General features: G+C 44.6%; 2 protein-coding genes across 2 annotated transcripts in view; both read left to right on the top strand.

The window, feature by feature from the left end:
* Positions 1-18,859, top strand: part of LOC121287789 (hemoglobin subunit beta-like) — a 394,963-nt gene that overhangs the window by 287,206 nt on the left and 88,898 nt on the right. The window lies entirely within an intron of this gene.
* LOC121287776 (hemoglobin subunit alpha-like) lies at positions 16,571-17,875 on the top strand. The gene is made up of 3 exons (XM_041205691.1): positions 16,571-16,743; positions 17,042-17,249; positions 17,550-17,875. The coding sequence occupies exons 1-3, from the start codon at positions 16,640-16,642 to the stop codon at positions 17,673-17,675; spliced, it is 438 nt and encodes a 145-aa protein (XP_041061625.1). The 5' UTR covers positions 16,571-16,639; the 3' UTR covers positions 17,676-17,875.

Here is an 18,859-nt window from a genome sequence, read left to right as displayed (position 1 = left end):
TGCTCTTAATTTCTTGACCAGCTTTGCTAAAGTTCATGTAGACCACATCAAATGCATTATCCTCATCAACACGTCTGGTCATCTCCTCAAAAAATTCAATCAAATTTGTCAAACACGACCTTCCCTTAACAAATTCATGCTGACTATCCCTGATTAATCTGTCTCTTCAAGTACAGATATATTCTGTCCCTCAGAATTCTTTCTAGTAACTTCCCCACCACCAAAGTTGGACTGACTGGCCTGTAATTTCCTGGTCTATCCCTTCCTCCCTTTTTTTAACAATGGGACAACGTTAGCAGTCCTCCAGTCCTCTGGCACCACACCTGTGGCCAGAGAGGATTTCAAAATTACTGCCAGGGCCACTGATATCTCTTCCCTTGCCTCCCTCAATAGCCTGGGATACATCTCATTTGGGCCAGAGGATTTATCCACTTTTAAGGCCACTAAACCTGCTATTACTTCCGCTCTATGTTAATTTCCTCTAATATTTCACAGTCCTCCACCCTGATGTCTATACCTGTATCGTCCTTTGCTATTGTGAAGATTAGCGCAAGGTAGCCATTGGAGACTATACCCACATCTTCTGGGACCACACACACATTACCTCTTGGGTCCCTAATTGCCCCTACTCTTTCCCTAGTTATTCCCTTGCCCTTTATATATTTAAAAAAACACTTTGGGTTTTCCTTTACTCTACCCACCAATGCTTTCTCATGCACTCTCTTAGCTTTCCTAATTTCCTTTATAGTTCCCCCCTGCATTTTTATAACCCTCTAGGGACTCTGCCATATTGAGCACTTTGTATCTGCCATAAATTCTCTATTTCTTTTAAATCCTAACCTTCATGCCCCTTGACATCCAGGGTTCTCTGGACTTGGTCCCCCACTTTGTCTTTATGGGAATATATTTGCCCTGTACTCTCGCTATTTCCTCCTTGAATGCCTCCCACTGCTCTGACAATTTTATCTGAAAGTAGCTGCTCCCAGTCCATTTGGGCCAAATCGTATCTCATCTTAGTAAAATTAGCCTTTTCCCAATTTAGAACTTTTATTCCTGGCCCAACCTTCTCTTTTTCCATAACTATCCTAAATCTAACTGAGTTAGGTCACTATCTCCATAATGCTCCCCCCACTGATACATCTTCCATCTGCCCAGGCTCAATTCTGAATATTAGGTACAGGACTGTCCCCTCCCTTGTTGGGCTGTCTATGAACTGGCTAAAAAGGTTCTCCTGGATGCAACCTAAGAATTTCTGCTCCCTCCCTCCCTTGCACACTAAAACTATCCCAGTTAATATCTGGGTAGTTAAAATCCCCTGCTATTCCTACTATTACTGCCTTATTATTCTTACACTTCTCTGAAATTTGACTACATATTTGATCCTCTATCTCTCCCTGGCTGTTTGGGGGCCTATAGTACACACGCAACAGCGTGTTTGCCCCTTTTATGTTTGTTACTTCTTTCTACCCTTATGGCTTCATTTGATGACCCTTCCAAGATATCGTCCCTCCTCACTGCTATAATTGAATCCTTGATCAATATTGCGACCCCCCACCTTCCTCTTCTATCCCCCTCTCTATCTCGTCTGAATACCCTATAACCAGGAATGTTGAGCTGCCAAACCTGCCCTTCTTTTAGCCAAGACTCGATCATAGCTATGATATCATATTCCATTTAGCCTTGCTAAACTCACTCCTTTCTTATCTAATCTATGTTTCCTCTGCCTTCCAGACTCACTTCCTAGTATTTTAACTTCTAATTCCATCTCAGCTTCCCTCCCCTCTGAGCTACCTTTTAGGATCTCATCACCCTGCCAATTTAATTTAAATCAGCTCCAACAGCATTGGCAAACCTCCCCGCGAGGAGGTTGGTCCCGTTCCTGTTCAGATGTAACCCATCCAACTTGTACAGGTCCCACCTCCCCCAGAAACAGTCCCAATGCCCCAGGAATCTAAAACATCCCTCTTGCACCATCTCTCCAGCCATGCATTCATCTGCTTTATCCTTCTGTTCCTATACTCACTGCTGCGTGGCACAGGGTGTAATCCGGGTATTACTACTTTGAAGTCCTGTTTTTCAATTTCCTACCTAACTCCCTAAAGTCTATTTGCAGGACTTCATTTCTCTTTCTTCCTACATCATTGGTCCCAACATGGACCACGACCTCTGGCTGTTCACCCTCCCCGTTCAGAATGTCCTGCAGCCTTGACCCTGGCACCCGGGAAGCAACATACCATCCTAGAGTCATGTCTATGACCACAGAAGCGCCTGACTACTCCCCTCACTAACAAATTCTCTACCACTATTACCCTTTCACACTTCTTCCTCCCACCTTGAGCAGCTGGACCACCCACAGTGCCACGGCTTTGGATCTAGTTGGCCTCCTCAGAGGAACCGTCACTCTCACCGTTTTCCAAAGCCGAAAAACAGTTTGCAAGTGAGATGTACTCGGAGGATTCCCTCACTACCTGCCTGGTCCCCTTCTTCTGTCTGGCAGTCACCCATTCCCACTCCGCTTGCACTTCCTTAAGCTGCGGGGTGACCACGTCCTGGAACGTGCTATCCACGGACCTCTCAGTCTCGTGAATGCACCGACTGCTCCCAGCTGCTGCTCAAACCCCAAAACCCAGAGTTCCAGTTGCTCCAGTTGGAGGCACCTCCTGCACACACGGTCATCCAGACCGCCAGGAATGTCTAGGATTTCCCACATAGCACAGGATGTGCAAATCACGGGACTGAGCTCCCCAGACATATCTTAACTAAATAGAATATGGACCCTTGCTTTTATTTAACCCTTACTCCTACTTGAGTGTCGGCTAGATGCTAGATCCTTTAGATAGACTAGATCCTCTAGATGCTGCTGACTGCTTGTCCCAGGGATCTCCTCTTTCACTCTTCTCTAGGTGCTGCTGACTGCCTGTCCCAGGGTCCTCCTCTCGCACTCTCCCCTAGGTGCTACTGGCTGCTTGTCCCAGGGTCCTCTTCTCACACTCTCCTCTACTTGCTGCTGACTGCCTATCCCAGGGTCCTCCTATCACATTCTCCTCTAGGTGCTGCTGACTGCCTGCCCCAAGGTCCTCCTCTCGCACTCTCCTCTAGGTGCTGCTGACTGCTTGTCCCAGGGTCCTCCTCTCACACTCTCCTCTAGGTGCTGCTGACTGTCTGTCCCAGGGACCTCCTCTCACACTCTTCACTAGGTGCTACTGGCTGCTTGTCCCAGGGTCCTCCTCTCACACTCTTCTCTTGGTGCTGCTGACTGCCTGTCCCAGGGTCCTCCTATCACACTCTCTTCTTGGTGCTGATGACTGACTATCCCAGGGTCCTCCTATCACACTCTCCTCTTGGTGCTGATGTCTGCCTGTCCCAGGGTCCTCCTCTCACACTCTGGCAGTAAGTCCCGACTTCTGCTCGTCACACCTGTCAAGACATGTTCTGCATCGACGTGTTTTCCCACTGACGTGGGCAGACGATCCACTGTGGGCGGATGATTCCGGTGAGCTGGGATATAATGATATGCCGATGTATAACAATGAGGCTCCCGATGGCTGGAAACGCGGCCTGCCACTGACAGGCAGAGCGGACGATTGCAACCTGGTTTCACGATGTCATGAAACCAATTTTTGGCCTTCTCGCCATATTGCCCACTCGCTGCCAAACACGCCCGACGCCAACAGGCGTGGAAAATTCCTCCATCTGTCTCTTTCTGCTCAGGCAATCTCCTGACCTGGTCAATAATTTGTCTTCAATTCCATGAGCTTTAAGCTAACACTCTCTTTTGTGGGACTTAATCAAATATATCTCCAGAAAAATAAAATCCATTGACATTCCCCTGTACACTACTCCAAATTACCAAAAACCTTAATCAGGATTGTCTGCTATGACCTTCCCTTTACAACCCCATGCTGGAACACTCTCATTAGCTGACAATTTATAAGATGTTCAGTCACTCTATCCTTCATTATAGACTCTGCTAACTTCCCGACAATAGGTTGTAGACTAACTGATCTAAGTAACTGATCTATAATTCCCTAGTTTACCCCTGTTACTTTTCTTAAATAACTGAGCTACATGCACAATTTTCCAGTTTAAAGGAATGGTGCCCAAACTGAGAGAACCTGGAAAAACCTCTTCACCTTTAACAATAAGCATTTAGTGTTCATTCCCAGCTTGCTGCATCCGGGATCCACTGTTCAGTCTGCATTCCCTTATCCTCTCTCTCCTTATGAAATCACCTAACCATATTCTTAGCCATTTCCTCAATCCTGCCATCTCACAAGGTCTCTCTACTCCCATTGTGTCAATCACAGATAAGGCCTTTTCTCATCATTTGCTTGTAAACCTCTCCACTCACAACCCCATTCTCCCTCATCCCTCACTTTCTTCTGTGTTCTTCCCTGGAAAAGTGTCTCCCTAAGTTATTTACAACAGCACTTCAAATTGCCAAAGTCATTAGCAACTCTCCCAGCTCATCTTTCTTGTCTTGTCTACAACTTTGACAAGGCTGACCTCACCATCCTCCTGTAATTCATTCCCACCCCATTTCCGCAGCTACTGATCTACTCAATCACACTCTCATCTCAACCTCTCATGGCATTGAAGAACTCTGAAGAAGAGTCATATGGACTTGAAAAGTTAACTCTGTTTCTCTCTCTACAGATGCTGCCAGACCTGCTGAGTTTTTCCAGCATTTTCTGTTTTTATTTTGATGTCCTTGTCCCCATTCAAACTATTCTCTCTCACCAGGACTTTCTCCATGGTATGGTGCCATATCATCTCCCTTAAGTCCAAGGAATGCCAACTATAATGTTTACAGTGGATTACTGGTTTATCCATTCATCACTGAGCTTGTTGTGCTCTCGTCTGCCAAAACTGTTCTCTATTCTCAGATCATCCTGCAATGCAAAAATAACCCCAGCTTAGACTTCTCACACCACTACAAACTATTTTCTTAAACCCCTGTCTTCTGTCCTTCCTGTTGTCATCTCCAACAACAAATGAGAAACCCATGGACTTCTCTGTCACTAAGATTGAATCCATGTGTTCAGCTGCCTCTACCACTCCCTCCCTTTCTCAATCCCATTGTTCTGTAAAGGGTTAAAAGAATGGATGGACTAATCTATGGGGCACATGCTGATGTGGCACTCACACAGACATGGGTGAAGAACTGTATTGAGCAGACGGACAACCCTGAGGGAAGAATTGTCTTCCCAATAACTCACTATGTACATAATGTAAATAGTGTAAATAAACTCATTTTTAAGTAAATACCCTGGTATGCCTGCAGCTCTTCCTTGCTAGAATCCTAGCCTAGCACCTTCTACAACACCCATTAGGCCCCAACTTCCTTTCAGGTTCTCCCCTACCCTAGATCTGAACTTGCATCTTTCTCTAATTTCCTTCCTATTTATGCCCGTTGTCACCCCAAGCTCATCTTGCCCTTAAGACCCACTTTCTGCTGTCGCTATCTGACTCTCATCAAAGTGTTGACCAACCTACTCCCTATTTGGGCCCCTTCATCATCTGCTATCGCTATCAACTCTCTCTCCACAGTTAATGTTCTTTTCACCTTCCAATCCGCCAGCAGTGCCTCCTCCTCAAAATAGCTACCCTTGACCCCTCTTTACTTGCAAATTACCAGCCCATTTCCAAACTCCCTGGGCAGAGTTTACTGCCTGTGAGGCAGGCCCAACCCAATCTCCGGCGGGTGGGGAGCCGATCCCTGCCAGAGAAGCGCCCATCCCCCCACTCACCGCCATTTTACATGGGTGGGTCTCCAGCGTGACATCCGGCAGGAATCGCTATGCACTTCCTGTGCGTGCGGGGGGAATCACAAAAGGCGAGACTGCGCTCTTTCTATACATGTGCACAAAAGAGCACATATCTCCCTGAGGCTAGGTGTTGCCTCAGGGAGATTGCTGACACTTCTAAAAATATGAAAATTTGAAAAAAAAAATCCCTAACATGTCCCCCTCATGTGACAATGTCACATGAGATGGGACATGTTCATAATTTACATTATAAGCTTATTAAACTTGTTAAATCCCTACATGAAACCTCATCCTGCCAGTGGATGAGGTTTCATGTCTTTTCTATTTGCCACCAGGGCTCCTGGCCGACTCACCAACCTTAAGGTTGGACAGGCAGCTCCTTTAATTGGTTAAATGATCCTGTCAATGGCCTCAATTGGCCATTGACAGGTCGGCCCGCAGCTGATTTTGCTGTGCCCCCACCTTCCTGAAAATCTAAATAGGGCGGGGTGACATCGGGGGTTCCGCCTGGCGGCATCCTATGTCATTTTACGCGTTGGCAAGCGGGCCTTGCCCCCCCCCACCGCTCGCCGACGACAAAATTCTGCCCCCTATTTCCAAAGTCCTTGAATGTATTGTCATCTCCCAAATCTGTGCCCACTTTTCCCACATCAATATGTTTGAATTCATTAAATCAAAATTTGGTTCTTCCCACAGGACTGAAATTACCCTTACAAATGACATCTTATGTGAATGTAACTGTGGTGACCTATCATTCCTTGTCCTTCTTTACCTTTGATCTGGGTGACCATACTATCCTTCCCCAATGCCTGTCTTCTGCCATTGCACCGGTTGGCATTGGCTTCACCTGGTTCCAAATCCTATCATAGACAGAGAATCACCAGCAATGAAGTCACTTCCTGTTCCTACACAGTTAACTCTAGAGTTCCCCAAGGCTCAGTACTTGGGCTCTTTAATTTCTCCTTTACATGAGGCCTTTCTGTGACATCATCTGACAACACATCAGGTGCCACATGTACAATGATAAAACCCAGCTCTAGCTCAACACTGCAACTCTTGACCTCTCCACTGCCTTTGATTTGTCACTCTGCTAGTTAAACATCTAGTATTGGATGAGCAGAAATTTCCTCCAAATAAATATTGGGAAGCCATTGTCTTTGATTCCCCCTCCAACATACTCAGTTCACTAGCCATCAATTCCATCCATCATCCTGACAACTATCTGAAGCTGGGCCAGGTCATTCACAGCCTCGGAGCACTGTTTGATCTGAGCTGAGCCGCGTATCCCTCATCATCTTCATCACCATTTGGGGAGGAAATCTGCCACCCTAATCTGATCTGGCCTACATGTGATTACAGACCCTGAACATTGCCCTCTGAAACGGCCTATCAAGCCACTCAGTTACAACAAACTGCTACAGAGAAATCTAGTAAAAGACGATCGGACGGACCACCCATAATCACCGGAAATTTCAAACGCCCAGTCGACCCTGCGAAGTTCGTATCAATAATATCTGGGGCCTTGTGCCAAAATTGGGAGAGCAGTCCCATAGAGGAGTCAGACAACGACCTGAGATAGTTTTAGTCACAGAATCATATCTTACAGCCAATTTCCTAGACACCTGCATCACCATCCTTGGTATGTCCTGTCACACCAGCAGGGCAAACTGACCAGAGGTGTTGGCACAGTGATGTACAGTCAGGAGTCATCAACATTAACTCTGGACTCCATGAAGTCTCATGGCATCAGGTCGAACATGAGGGAGGAAACCTCCTGCTGATTACCACCTACCGCCCTTCCTCAGCTGATGAATCAGTTGAACCCCACTTGGAAGATACATTGAGGGTGGCAAGGGCACAGAATGTACTCTAGGTGGGGGATTTCAATGTCCACCATCAAGAATTGCTCATTAGCACCACTATTGACTGAGCTGGCTGAGTCCTGAAGGACATAGCTGCTAGACTGGGTCTGCAGCAGGTGGTGAAGGAACCAACAAGAGGGAAAAAAACTACTTGGCCTCATTCTCACCAATCTACTTGTCACGTCTGTCCATGACAGTACTGGTAGGAGTGACCACTGCACAGTACTTGTTCAGACAAAATCCAATTTTCACACTAAGGATATGCTCCATTGTTTTGTGTGCCGCTACCACTGTAATAAAAGGGACAGGTTTATAACAGATTTAGCAACTCAAAGCTGGGCATCCAAGAAGCACTGTGGGTTATCATCAGCAGAGAATTGTATTCAGCCACAATCTGTAACCTCATGATTCAACATATTCCTCACTAATATTGCCATCAAGTATGGGACCATCCCTCATTCAAAAAGGACTGTAGGAGAGCATGCCAGAAGCAGTACCAGATCAAAATGATGTGCTACCTGGTGAACCAAAGCACACGACTACATGTATGTTAAACAGAGGAAGCAACATACCATAGACAGGGATCAGCGATCCCACAACTAACAGATCAGATCAAAGCTGCACAGTCCTGCCGCATCCGGTCATGAATGGAATCGGATACTCAACAACTAACGAGGGGAGGAGGCTTCACAAAACATCCTTATTCTCATTGATGGGAGAGCCCAGTATGTCAGGGCAAAGAAAAGAATGAGCACTTGCAATAGCCTTCAGCCAGAAGTCATGAGTTAATGATCCATCTCCAACTCCTCTTGAGGTCCTCACCATTATAAATTCAATCTTCAACTAATTCAATTCACTCCATGTGCTATCAAGAAACAGCTGGAGGTATTGGATACCAATAATGCAAGGGGCTCTCAGCAACATTGATGGTGGAGGAAGTGAAATGAAGAAAGGGAATACACTTGGGATCAAAGGGGAAACATTAAATTGAAAAACAGGAAATTACTTTGCGAAAATTAATTCTTCAGGACATCACTGCAGGAGTTCCTCAGGGTAATGTCCTCAGCCCAACCATCTTCAGCTGCTTCATCAATGACCTTCCTTCTATCATAAGGTCAGAAGTGGGGATGTTTGCCGATGATTACACAATGTTCAGCACAATTCACAACTCCTCAGATACTGAAGCAGTCCATGTCCAAATGCAGCAAGACCTGGATAACATCCAGGCTTGGGCTGACAAATGGCAAGTAACATTCACGCCAAAACCCATCTCCAACAAGAGAGAATCTAACCATTGCCCCTTGATATTCAATGGCATTACTATCACTGAATCCCCCACTATCAACATCCTGGGAGTTATCATTGACCAGAAACTGAACTGGACTAGCCATATAAATACTGTGGCTACAGGAGCATGTCAGAGACTAGGAATCGTGCGGCGAGTAACTCACCTCCTGACACCCCAAAGCCTGTCCACCATCTACAAGGCACAAGTCAGGAGTGTGATGGAATACTCCCCACTTGCCTGGATGAGTGCAGTTCCCACAACACTGAAGAAGCTGGACACCATCCAGGACAAAGCAGTCCGCTTAATTAGCACCACATCCACAAACATTCACTCCCTCCACCATTGATGTACAGTGGCAGCAGTGTGTACCATCTACAAGATACACTGCAGGAATTCACCAAGGCTCCTTCAACAGCACCTTCTAAACCCATGACCGCTGCCATCTAGAAGGATGAGGGCAGTAGATAGATGGAAACACTGCCGCCTGGAAGTTCCCCTCCAAGCCACTCACCATCCTGACTTGGAAACATACCACCCTTCCTTCACTGTTGCTGGGTCAAATTCCTGGAACTCCCTCCCTAAGGGCACTGTGGCTCTACCTACACCACATGGACTGCAGCGGTTCAAGAAGGCAGCTCTCCATCGCCTTCTCAAGGGTAATTAGGGGTGGGCAATAAATGCTGGCCTAGCCAGTGAAGCCCACGTCCCATGAATGAATAAAAAGAAATGTCACTTAGTGTGCTGTTAAAACCTCAGTTATCCCTGAAACCACAAGTTTTACTCTTTGCAAGTCTCGATCTTACTCAATGTTAAAAGTTAATGGGGATGATTTTCCCTGGGTACCTGAGATTCTAAAAAGCTTCCAAGAAGGCCAAGATAGGGGCTTAAACTGAAATGCTGATTTGACACAGGTTTGGCACAAGTTATTTTGGTTAAAGAGTCGAAGCTTACTCTAAGAATGGCCACCCAAGTTGGGATATGACTGCCTCATAAATTGACTGCACTCCATTCAATTCACATGTCGCACTCCATTCTCTTAGGTTCAACCCCGACTTTGTTATCAAAAATGCTCACGAGGATGGTGCTGTTATTGTCTGGCATTCTGACCTCTACCTCGCAGAGACTGAGCGCCAACTCGCAGACACTTCCTCCTACCTCCCCCTGGACCATGACCCGACCACCGAACATCAAGCCATTGTTTCCATGGCTGTCACTTGCCTCATCTCCTCTGGAGATCTTCCCTCCAAAGCTTCCAACCTCATAGTCTCCCAACCCTGGACAGCACACTTGTACCTCTTCCTCAAAATCCACAAACAGGACTGTCCCGGCAGAACCATTATGTCAGTCTGTTCCTGCCCCACAAAACTCCTTTCTTCCTATCTTGACTCCATTCTCTCTCCCCTTGTCCAGCCGCTTCCCATCTACACCCACAATTCCTCTGATGCCCGACGACATATCAAAAATTTCCAGTTTCCTCGTCCTCACCATTTCCTCTTCACCATGGATGTCCAATCCCTCTACATCTCCATCCCCACCGGGATGGTCTGAGGGCTCTCCACTTCTTCCTTGAACAGAGGCTTGAACAATCCTCATCCTCCACCGCTCTCCTCTGTCTGACTGAACTTGTGCTCTCACTGAACAATTTCTCCTTAAACTTGTCTCACTTCCTCCAAATAAAAGGTGTGGCTATGGGTACCCGCATGGGCCCCAGTTATGCCTTTCTCTTTCTGGTGTAGCTGGCACATTCCTTGTTCCAGTCCTACTCAGGCCCCCTCCCACAACTCTTTCTCCAGGACATAGATGACTGCTTCGGTGCAGATTCATGCTCTCGTCTTGACCTGGAAAAATTCATCAGTTTTGCTTCCAATTTCCATCCCTCGATCATCTTCATATGGTCCATCAGCGAACTTCCCTTCCTTTCCTTGACCTCTCTGCCTCCATTTCAAGAGATAGGCAGTCCACCAATATTCATTACAAGCCTACCGACTCCCACAGCTTCCTTGACTGCAGCTCCTCACAGCCCGCTTCCTGTAAGGAGTCCATCCCATTCTCCCACTTTATTCATCTCTGTTGCACCTGTACCGATGATGCCACTTTCCAAAACGGCACTCCTGACATGTCTCCCTTCTTCATTAACCGAGGATTCCCACCCACTGTGGTTAACAGGGCCCTCAACCGTATCCAACCCACTTCCCACGCCTCTGCCCTCACACCTTCTCCTCGCTCCCAGAACCATGATAGGGTCCTCCTCGTCCTCACTTTTCACCCCACCAGCCTCCGCATTCAAAGGATCATCCTCTGCCATTTCTGCCAACACCAGCATGATGTCACCATCAAACACATCTTCCCCTCACCCCCACCTGTCAGCATTCTGTAGGGACCGTTCCCTCTGGGACACCTTGGTTCAATCCTCCATCGCTCCCAACATCTCATCCCCTTCCCACAGCACCTTCCCATTGGAGAAGGTGCAACATCTGCCCCTTTACCTCCTCCCTCCTCACCATCCAAGGGCCCAAACACTCCTTTTAGGTGAAGCAGCACTTCAGACTGGGTGACCACTTTGCGGAACACCTTCCGTCTGTCCGCAAGCATGACCCAGACCTTCCTGTCACTTGCCATTTCAACACTCCACCCTGCTCTCATGCCCGCATGTCCATTCTTGGCCGACTGCAATGTTCCAGTGAAGCTCAACGCAAACTGGAGGAACAGCACCTCATCTTCCGATTAGGCACTTTACAGCCTTCTGGACTTAACACTGAGTTCGACAACTTCAGACCATGAACTCTTCTCCATCTTCACCCCCTTTTTAATCCCCTTTTCTTTTTTTAAATTCATTTTTATTTTTATCCACTTATTTTCATTTTATTAATTTATTCATTGTCTTATCCCCCTTTTTAAATCCTCTTTTTGTCCCTTTTTCCTTTCTTTTTCTCCAACCACTGCCCCCTCCCCACACCCCATCCCCAAAAGGGCCATCTGTTCCTTGTTCCATGTTGTTCTTTCACAGAGTGCTTACCCTTGTTCTGCTATTAACACATTCTGCTTTCTTAACTTTAAACAACTATCAGCACCTCCTTTAGTCCTTACTGCTACCATTGACACTCCTGTTGTCTTTTGTCCATAAGTCCTTTGTCAGTCTTTCCTTAGCCCCCATCTAATTCTGGCCTTCTATCCAGCTTCAGCTGCTCCACGCCCTTAAACAGTATAAATTTCATCACATTTCTACTTCTCTTTAGCTCTGAAGAAGGGTCATACGGACTGGAAATGTCAACTCTGTTTCTCTCTCCATAGATGCTGTCAGACCTGCTGAGTTTTTCCAGCATTTTCTGTTTTTATTTCAGATTTCCAGCATCTGCAGTATTTTGCTTTTAACACAAATTGTCTGATTGTGCTCATTAAAGAGGCTGTGTGGCATCATGGTGGCCAACACTTCAACTAACAGCAACCAGCTGTTTGGGAGTAAACTGGCTGTGGATTTTGAGCACAATTTAAAGGTTAAATCTTGCACTTCTGCTGGAGGTTTGAAGAAGAATTTTAAATACATTGGCAGGCATCTGAAACATTTGATCAAGTCTTCAACAATAATCTATCAACACTTCTTCCAGAAATTATCTGAGGACATCACCTTGAAAGAGTAAGGGCTGTGCGGCTCTCTGGATAATTCTAAAATATAAGGTACAACAAATAATTGGAAGGACCAAAGGAATCTGCCAATGGATTGTGATAAAATGGTGGAATGAGCAACAAAATGGCAGATGGAGTTCAGTGTCTTTAAGTGTGCGATGGTACAGAATGGTTAAAAAGGAAAAGTATGTACTTTGATGGGAAGCAAGATGGGTGAGGTCAAAGGGTAGCCTGGCCTGGGCACTAACACTCATAAGACATTTAAAGCAGCACAAAAACTATAAATAAAAACAAAAAACTGCGGAGGCTGGAAATCCAAAACAAAAACAGAATTACCCGGAAAACCTCAGCAGGTCTGGCAACATCGGCGGAGAAGAAAAGAGTTGACGTTTCCAGTCCTCATGACCCTTCAACAGAACTGAGTAATATTAGGAGAGGGGTGAAATATAAGCTGGTTTAAGGTGGGGGGAGGTGGTGGGGGGAGAGAAGTGGGGAGGGGTGTGGTTGTAGGGACAAGCAAGCAGTGATAGGAGCAGATCATCAAAAGATGTCACAGACAAAAGAACAAAGAGGTGTTGAAGGTGGTGATATTATCTAAACGAATGTGCTATTTAAGAATGGATGGCAGGACACACAAGGTACAGCTCTCGTGGGGGTGGGATGGAAAGACTAACAGGGCATAAAAGGTATAGATTTCAAAATAATGCGAATAGGTGGGAAAAGAAAAATCTATATAAATTATTGGAAAAAACAAAAGGAAGGGGAAAGAAACGGATAGGGGGCGTGGATGGTGGAGGGAGTTCAAGATCTAAAGTTGTTGAATTCAATATTCAGTCCGGAAGGCTGTAAAGTGCCTAGTCGCAAGATGAGGTGCTGTTCCTCCAGTTTGCGTTGGGCTTCACTGGAACAATGCAGCAAGCCAAGGACAGACATGTGGGCAAGAGAGCAGGGTGGAGTGTTAAAATGGCAAGCGACAGGGAGGTTTGGGTCTTTCTTGCGGACAGACTGCAGGTGTTCTGCAAAGCGATCGCCCAGTTTACGTATGGTCTCTCCAATGTACAGGAGGCCGCATTGGGAGCAAAGAATGCAGTAGACTAAGTTAGGGGAATGCAAGTGAAATGCTGCTTCACTTGAAAGGAGTATTTGGGCCCTTGGACGGTGAAGAGAGAGGAAATGAAGGGGCAGGTGTTGCATCTTTTGCGTGGGCATGGGGAGGTGCCATAGGTGGGGATTGAGGTGTAGGGGGTGATGGAGGAGTGGACCAGGGTGTCCCGGAGGGAACGATCCCTACGGAATGCCGCCGGGGGGCATAATTTATATAGATTTTTCTTTTCCCACCTATCTCCATTATTTTTAAATCTATACCTTTTATGCCCTGTTAGTCTTTCCACCCCACCCCCACTAGAGCTGTACCTTGTGTGTCCTGCCATCCATTCTTAAATAGCACATTCGTTTAGATAATATCACCACCATCAACACCTCTTTGTTCTTTTGTCTGTGACATCTTTTGATGATCTGCTCCTATCACTGCTTCCTTGTCTCTATAACCACACCCCCCCCCACCCACTTCTCTCCCCCCACACCGCACCCCCCACCCCCCAACCTTAAACCAGCTTATATTTCACCCCTCTCCTAATATTACTCAGTTCTGTTGAGGGGTCATGAGGACTGGAAACGTCAACTCTTTTCTTCTCTGCCGATGCTGCCAGACCTGCTGAGTTTTTCCACAAAAACTTTAAACCCGGAATTCCATTAGCTTTTCATGCCAAGGTACAGACTACAAGAGTCACAATCTCATGGTAAATCTGCACCGAATCTTAGGGAGACTGCTGTTGGCACACGGTATACATTTTTCGGCTCCATATTATAGGAAGGATGTTGAGGCAGATTCATTTGGATGCAACATTGTCTGGCAGCAGGAAATACAAATACAAAGAAGGTCTTTGAAAATTGAAACTGTTTTCATTTAAGCTGTGAAAATTATGAGGTGACTTGATTGAGTTACTTGTCTAACTAACTTCTCTAAGACTTTTCATAAAGTGAATATCTATCATTGGCATGACTGAGGGGAGAAATTATGAAGAGCTATGATATAAATGGGGCATGTGGACACTTAAGGGTTGTGAGGTGATATTGCTGATTTTAAAGGGACCATTTTCTTTTTGCAAAAGGATCAATAGCCAAAAGGAATTGACTTAAAATAATTGTAAGAAGAATTACACAGGATTTGAGAAAGTACTTGTTCACTCAGAGGGAGGGTGGGGTTCTAGAAATTTCTACCTGAAAGGCTGGTTAGAGGCAGAAGACGCCAATATATTTAAAACATACTTCGATGTGCACTTGATGAGCCGGAACCTACAAGGTTATGGACCAAGAGTGGGACTGGACTGGATACCGCTGTTTTGGCTGGCATGGACACAATGGGCCAAATTGTGGCACTCCTTCTGTACCAGAAATATTTCTACATTTCTATGGGAGATCATCCAGACAATGACAAGTAATTTCATCTTTTGCAGAACCAGAGGACAGCCTGGGCTTGAAAGGGGGTAGTTTCCAAACTAATCTGCAGAAACAATATTTCAGTGAGTGAGTGATTAATCCAATGGAAGAGACTCTTCAATGAAATGCTGCAAGCTGTTAGAATTCATTCATTCAAATGTAAAACTGGATCAATCAATTTCAGAAATTAACATGTTGGGATCCAATATGTGAGTAATTTGAAAAGTAATGGGGTAAGTATATAATACTTGGCAGAAAAAGGGGATTTTGGACTTTGCTTCCCAAACCTTTCCACCACGGCGTTTTTCCTCACCTCATGTCTAGGTGCATTGTGGGTAGAGATTGATTGATATGAATTGTCGAATATCATTATATCGTACAACTTCCTAGATCATAGAAAACAAACCAGATGGACCTTAGCAATTGTTAGATGAGAAATGACCTTGTTCTCTCTTCACTTCTAACCAATTCAGGATTTACCTCCTCCCAAATATCCTTCTCTTTTGTAAACACAAATGAGAAGTCCTTGTTCAGCATCCAAGCTTATTCAATAACCTGCCGGTAACTCAGTATCAGCTCCTCTCAACAGGAGCCACCTGGTATTTAATCATTCCTTCTTAGAGATTATTTGTAGAATATTTTACTGCTCTTTAATATTTCAAGATACTCTCCTCATAATTAGTTCGGCAGAGAGTGAGCATTACCCATAATGTTAACATCAAGCTGTGTGATGGATGCTGTTTGACACTGCCCTTTGGTAATTTAGCATCTTCTAATATTGTGGCTGAACACAGCCTAGAAAGAGCAGATGAATCAACTGGTGTAAAAGAGAAATGATGTGGTATTTAATGTTTGCTGATCAACAGGCATTCAAATTAAATACAGCAATAAAAGTGACATTTTAGGCCAGTGTAATGATGGATATATCGAGAGAAGAGTTGTGTGTCTATTTTGTTTGAAGCAATCAGTGACATTTGCCACAAAATAATTGTGTTTCTGACAAGTGTCCCCTTTAACAATGAGAATACCACAAAAAGATTGGCTCACAACAAACTAAAAAGGGTTGTGAGTTAAGAATATTATTCTATTTTGACAGTAAGTAAAAGTGAATATGTCCAGTGGTGCTCAGCAGTGTTTGCTGCGGAGGTAGGAATCCAGACATTTAATGTCCTCTGATTGCAATTAATTGCTCACCTTACAATTAGCACTAACTCACACTAACTGCCTACCATCTGTTTTGCTATACATGCCGTATTTGTACTGGTCTATTATAGTGTATTTATTAACTGAATAATTTAAACCATTGAAACTTGTTTCAAATGAAATGTGCAGAAGGTGGAGTTTGGTAGCATTTCTCAAACTCGGGCTATCTTTGCTAACAGTTGCAAATGGAAGTGATCACTGGTTCTTTCTCACTCGATGTTGCATCTTATCATTGCATTTGCAATAAATCCAACAAAACGAAAAGGAGACCAGCAGCCAATCAGATAAATGGGGACTGGAGGGCGGGCCTAGGAGAAATGCAATAAAAACAGGCGAAAGCCGACCACGGACAGCTCGAAAGTGTTAAGACTGGAAGAGTAACGAGAGCAGTAACCATGCCAAGCAAACAATTCACTGCAGCCGACAGGACTGCGCTCGCTCAGGTCGGCAAGTTTTTGTCGCAGCATGCGGAAGCTTTCGGTGCAGAATCTTTGGCCAGGTAATTTAGTTAGATTTGTATTCTGTTCAATCCATTTTTGACGGGAATCTGTGATGATGAATATTTGATTTATTTTGTTCTAGAATCATGAGGTAAATGAAACGAAAATTTCTACATAAAGGCAACAACTTTCTAAAGCAGTGTTTGGTGGTTTTAATACGAACTAACATGAATCTTCCTGAGATTCCTTTTCCTTGTATTCCAGAAGAAACTTTAAATAGTAGAATTGGGATACTGGATTGGGCTAGGTATTGTAGGTTTCAAAAATGGAATAATGGTTTCTTTTATGTTCCTAAAGGTTGTTTCTAACTCATCCTGCATCCAAGATTTATTTCAGTGAGTTCACTGACTACAGTGCTGCCGGCCCTCGAGTCAGAGTCCACGGTGCTAAAGTACTCGGAGCTGTGGCCAAAGCGATTGGGCACTTGGATGATCTGCATACTCACCTGGAACCGCTTGCCGCCAAACATGGCCATGATCTTCTGGTGGATCCTCAAAACTTCCCGGTACGTATCCACTTCACAGATTCTTCCTGGTGTCCATCTGACCAAACTCTGATCAGAACTGTAATTGGACATTTCGATTGCTGCATTTCCAATTGAAATGTCAGTCTGTAAACACTTCAGGCCTGTACACAAATTTATGGCGGTAAAAGTATAAACGTCCGCTATTCATTTCTCATTTTTTTTAAAGAATGAGGAACAGCTTCCGACCAATACTCCATCTGGGGTGCACACTCCAAATCAGGAACTCCACAAAAATAGAGGGAACGTTGTTTCCAATTCATTTTCTCTTTTTTTTTACAGACACTTGCTACATGTATCTTGGTAACCGTGGCCTGCCACCTGGGTGAGTTCGGTCCGGCTACCCACTGCGCTCTGGACAAGTTGCTTACTATAATTTGCCAAGAACTGAGCTCCCAGTATCGTTAGAAATGCAGCAGAAAGCAGTTTGATTCACATCCTTCAAACCTCTGTGTGTACCTTCCCTGCAAGGCAATAAATCCTCGTTCTTGTAAACAAACTTAATTTTGCTGTAGCTCCCACTGTTTAATCTAGTTTGCATATTTCATCAGTTTTTTCCATTTTCTAATTGTTACTGAGGAACAATAAACATTTGCTTTCATCAATGATACCTAGTCTGCTGCGTGTGATTTACATAAAGACATTGCACTTAAGAAAAAGGAAGACAAGTTTTTTTACTCTTAATTATTTCTACAAGTGCAGCCTGTACCTGAACTTTTACATGACAACCTAAGTGGGAAGAACAAATAGTGATGTAAAGACATTTTAGCAACTATAAAGCCATTGGTGGTCTTGCACTCGGAAATAAACAGATTCATAGCAGTACTTCGTTCAATCAGAACTAAGAGTATTTCTGTCTTATGTGATCTGTACACAGAGACCAATGTAATAAAAGCTACCTTCATAACAAGGATTACATTTTAAATTTGTTTTTTTAAAAAAATAATTAAGTTAACTATTACCAAGTTTGCTTAGATAAAATTTAAAATGTTAACTTACTTGGTGCTTCATGGTTTACCAGTAGCTCCATTAGAGCATTTCTTTTCTTTGATTAAGGGTTCATCTAAAAACCTCCCATGGCAATACCCAATTGATTCCGATATTTAAGTCTCTATTCTCTGGGAATCTTTCCCAGTTGTTCAGCATTCTTTCTGTAAAAAGAACACCCTGATATCACTCCTAAACTTCTCTTTCAGCCTGCGTTCTCCTTTCTAGGTGAAAGGTCTGAGGAATACTCTGGTACAAAATTTCAACACTCGGAGTCCAGATGCAAGGTTCAAGTAGTTCCTTTATTACACGTGCAGGGAGCAAACGCTGGGCAATCCAGGTGCTTCTCCACAGAAGTTCAAATGAGCAGAGTTTATTTATTTTTTTACTATCAGTTCCAGCTTAATGGTATTAGTTAGACAAAGGCCACAGCACACTGATTCCGCCCCCCCCCCGGTAGGCTGATAATTGTGTTCTTGTTCAGTAATTGCAGTGCAGAGACCAAGCATTGTCCTTTTGGGAGATAGCAAAGAATGTATGTTTGTTCTGTACAAAAGGTTTACAGGAGCTGACTGGATGTGGTTCGAGGCCATCAGACAGTGTGA

This window comes from Carcharodon carcharias, chromosome 15 (genome assembly GCF_017639515.1).
Source record: "Carcharodon carcharias isolate sCarCar2 chromosome 15, sCarCar2.pri, whole genome shotgun sequence".
NCBI classification, from domain to species: Eukaryota; Metazoa; Chordata; class Chondrichthyes; order Lamniformes; family Lamnidae; genus Carcharodon; species Carcharodon carcharias.
This window is presented reverse-complemented; position numbering and strand designations above follow the sequence as displayed.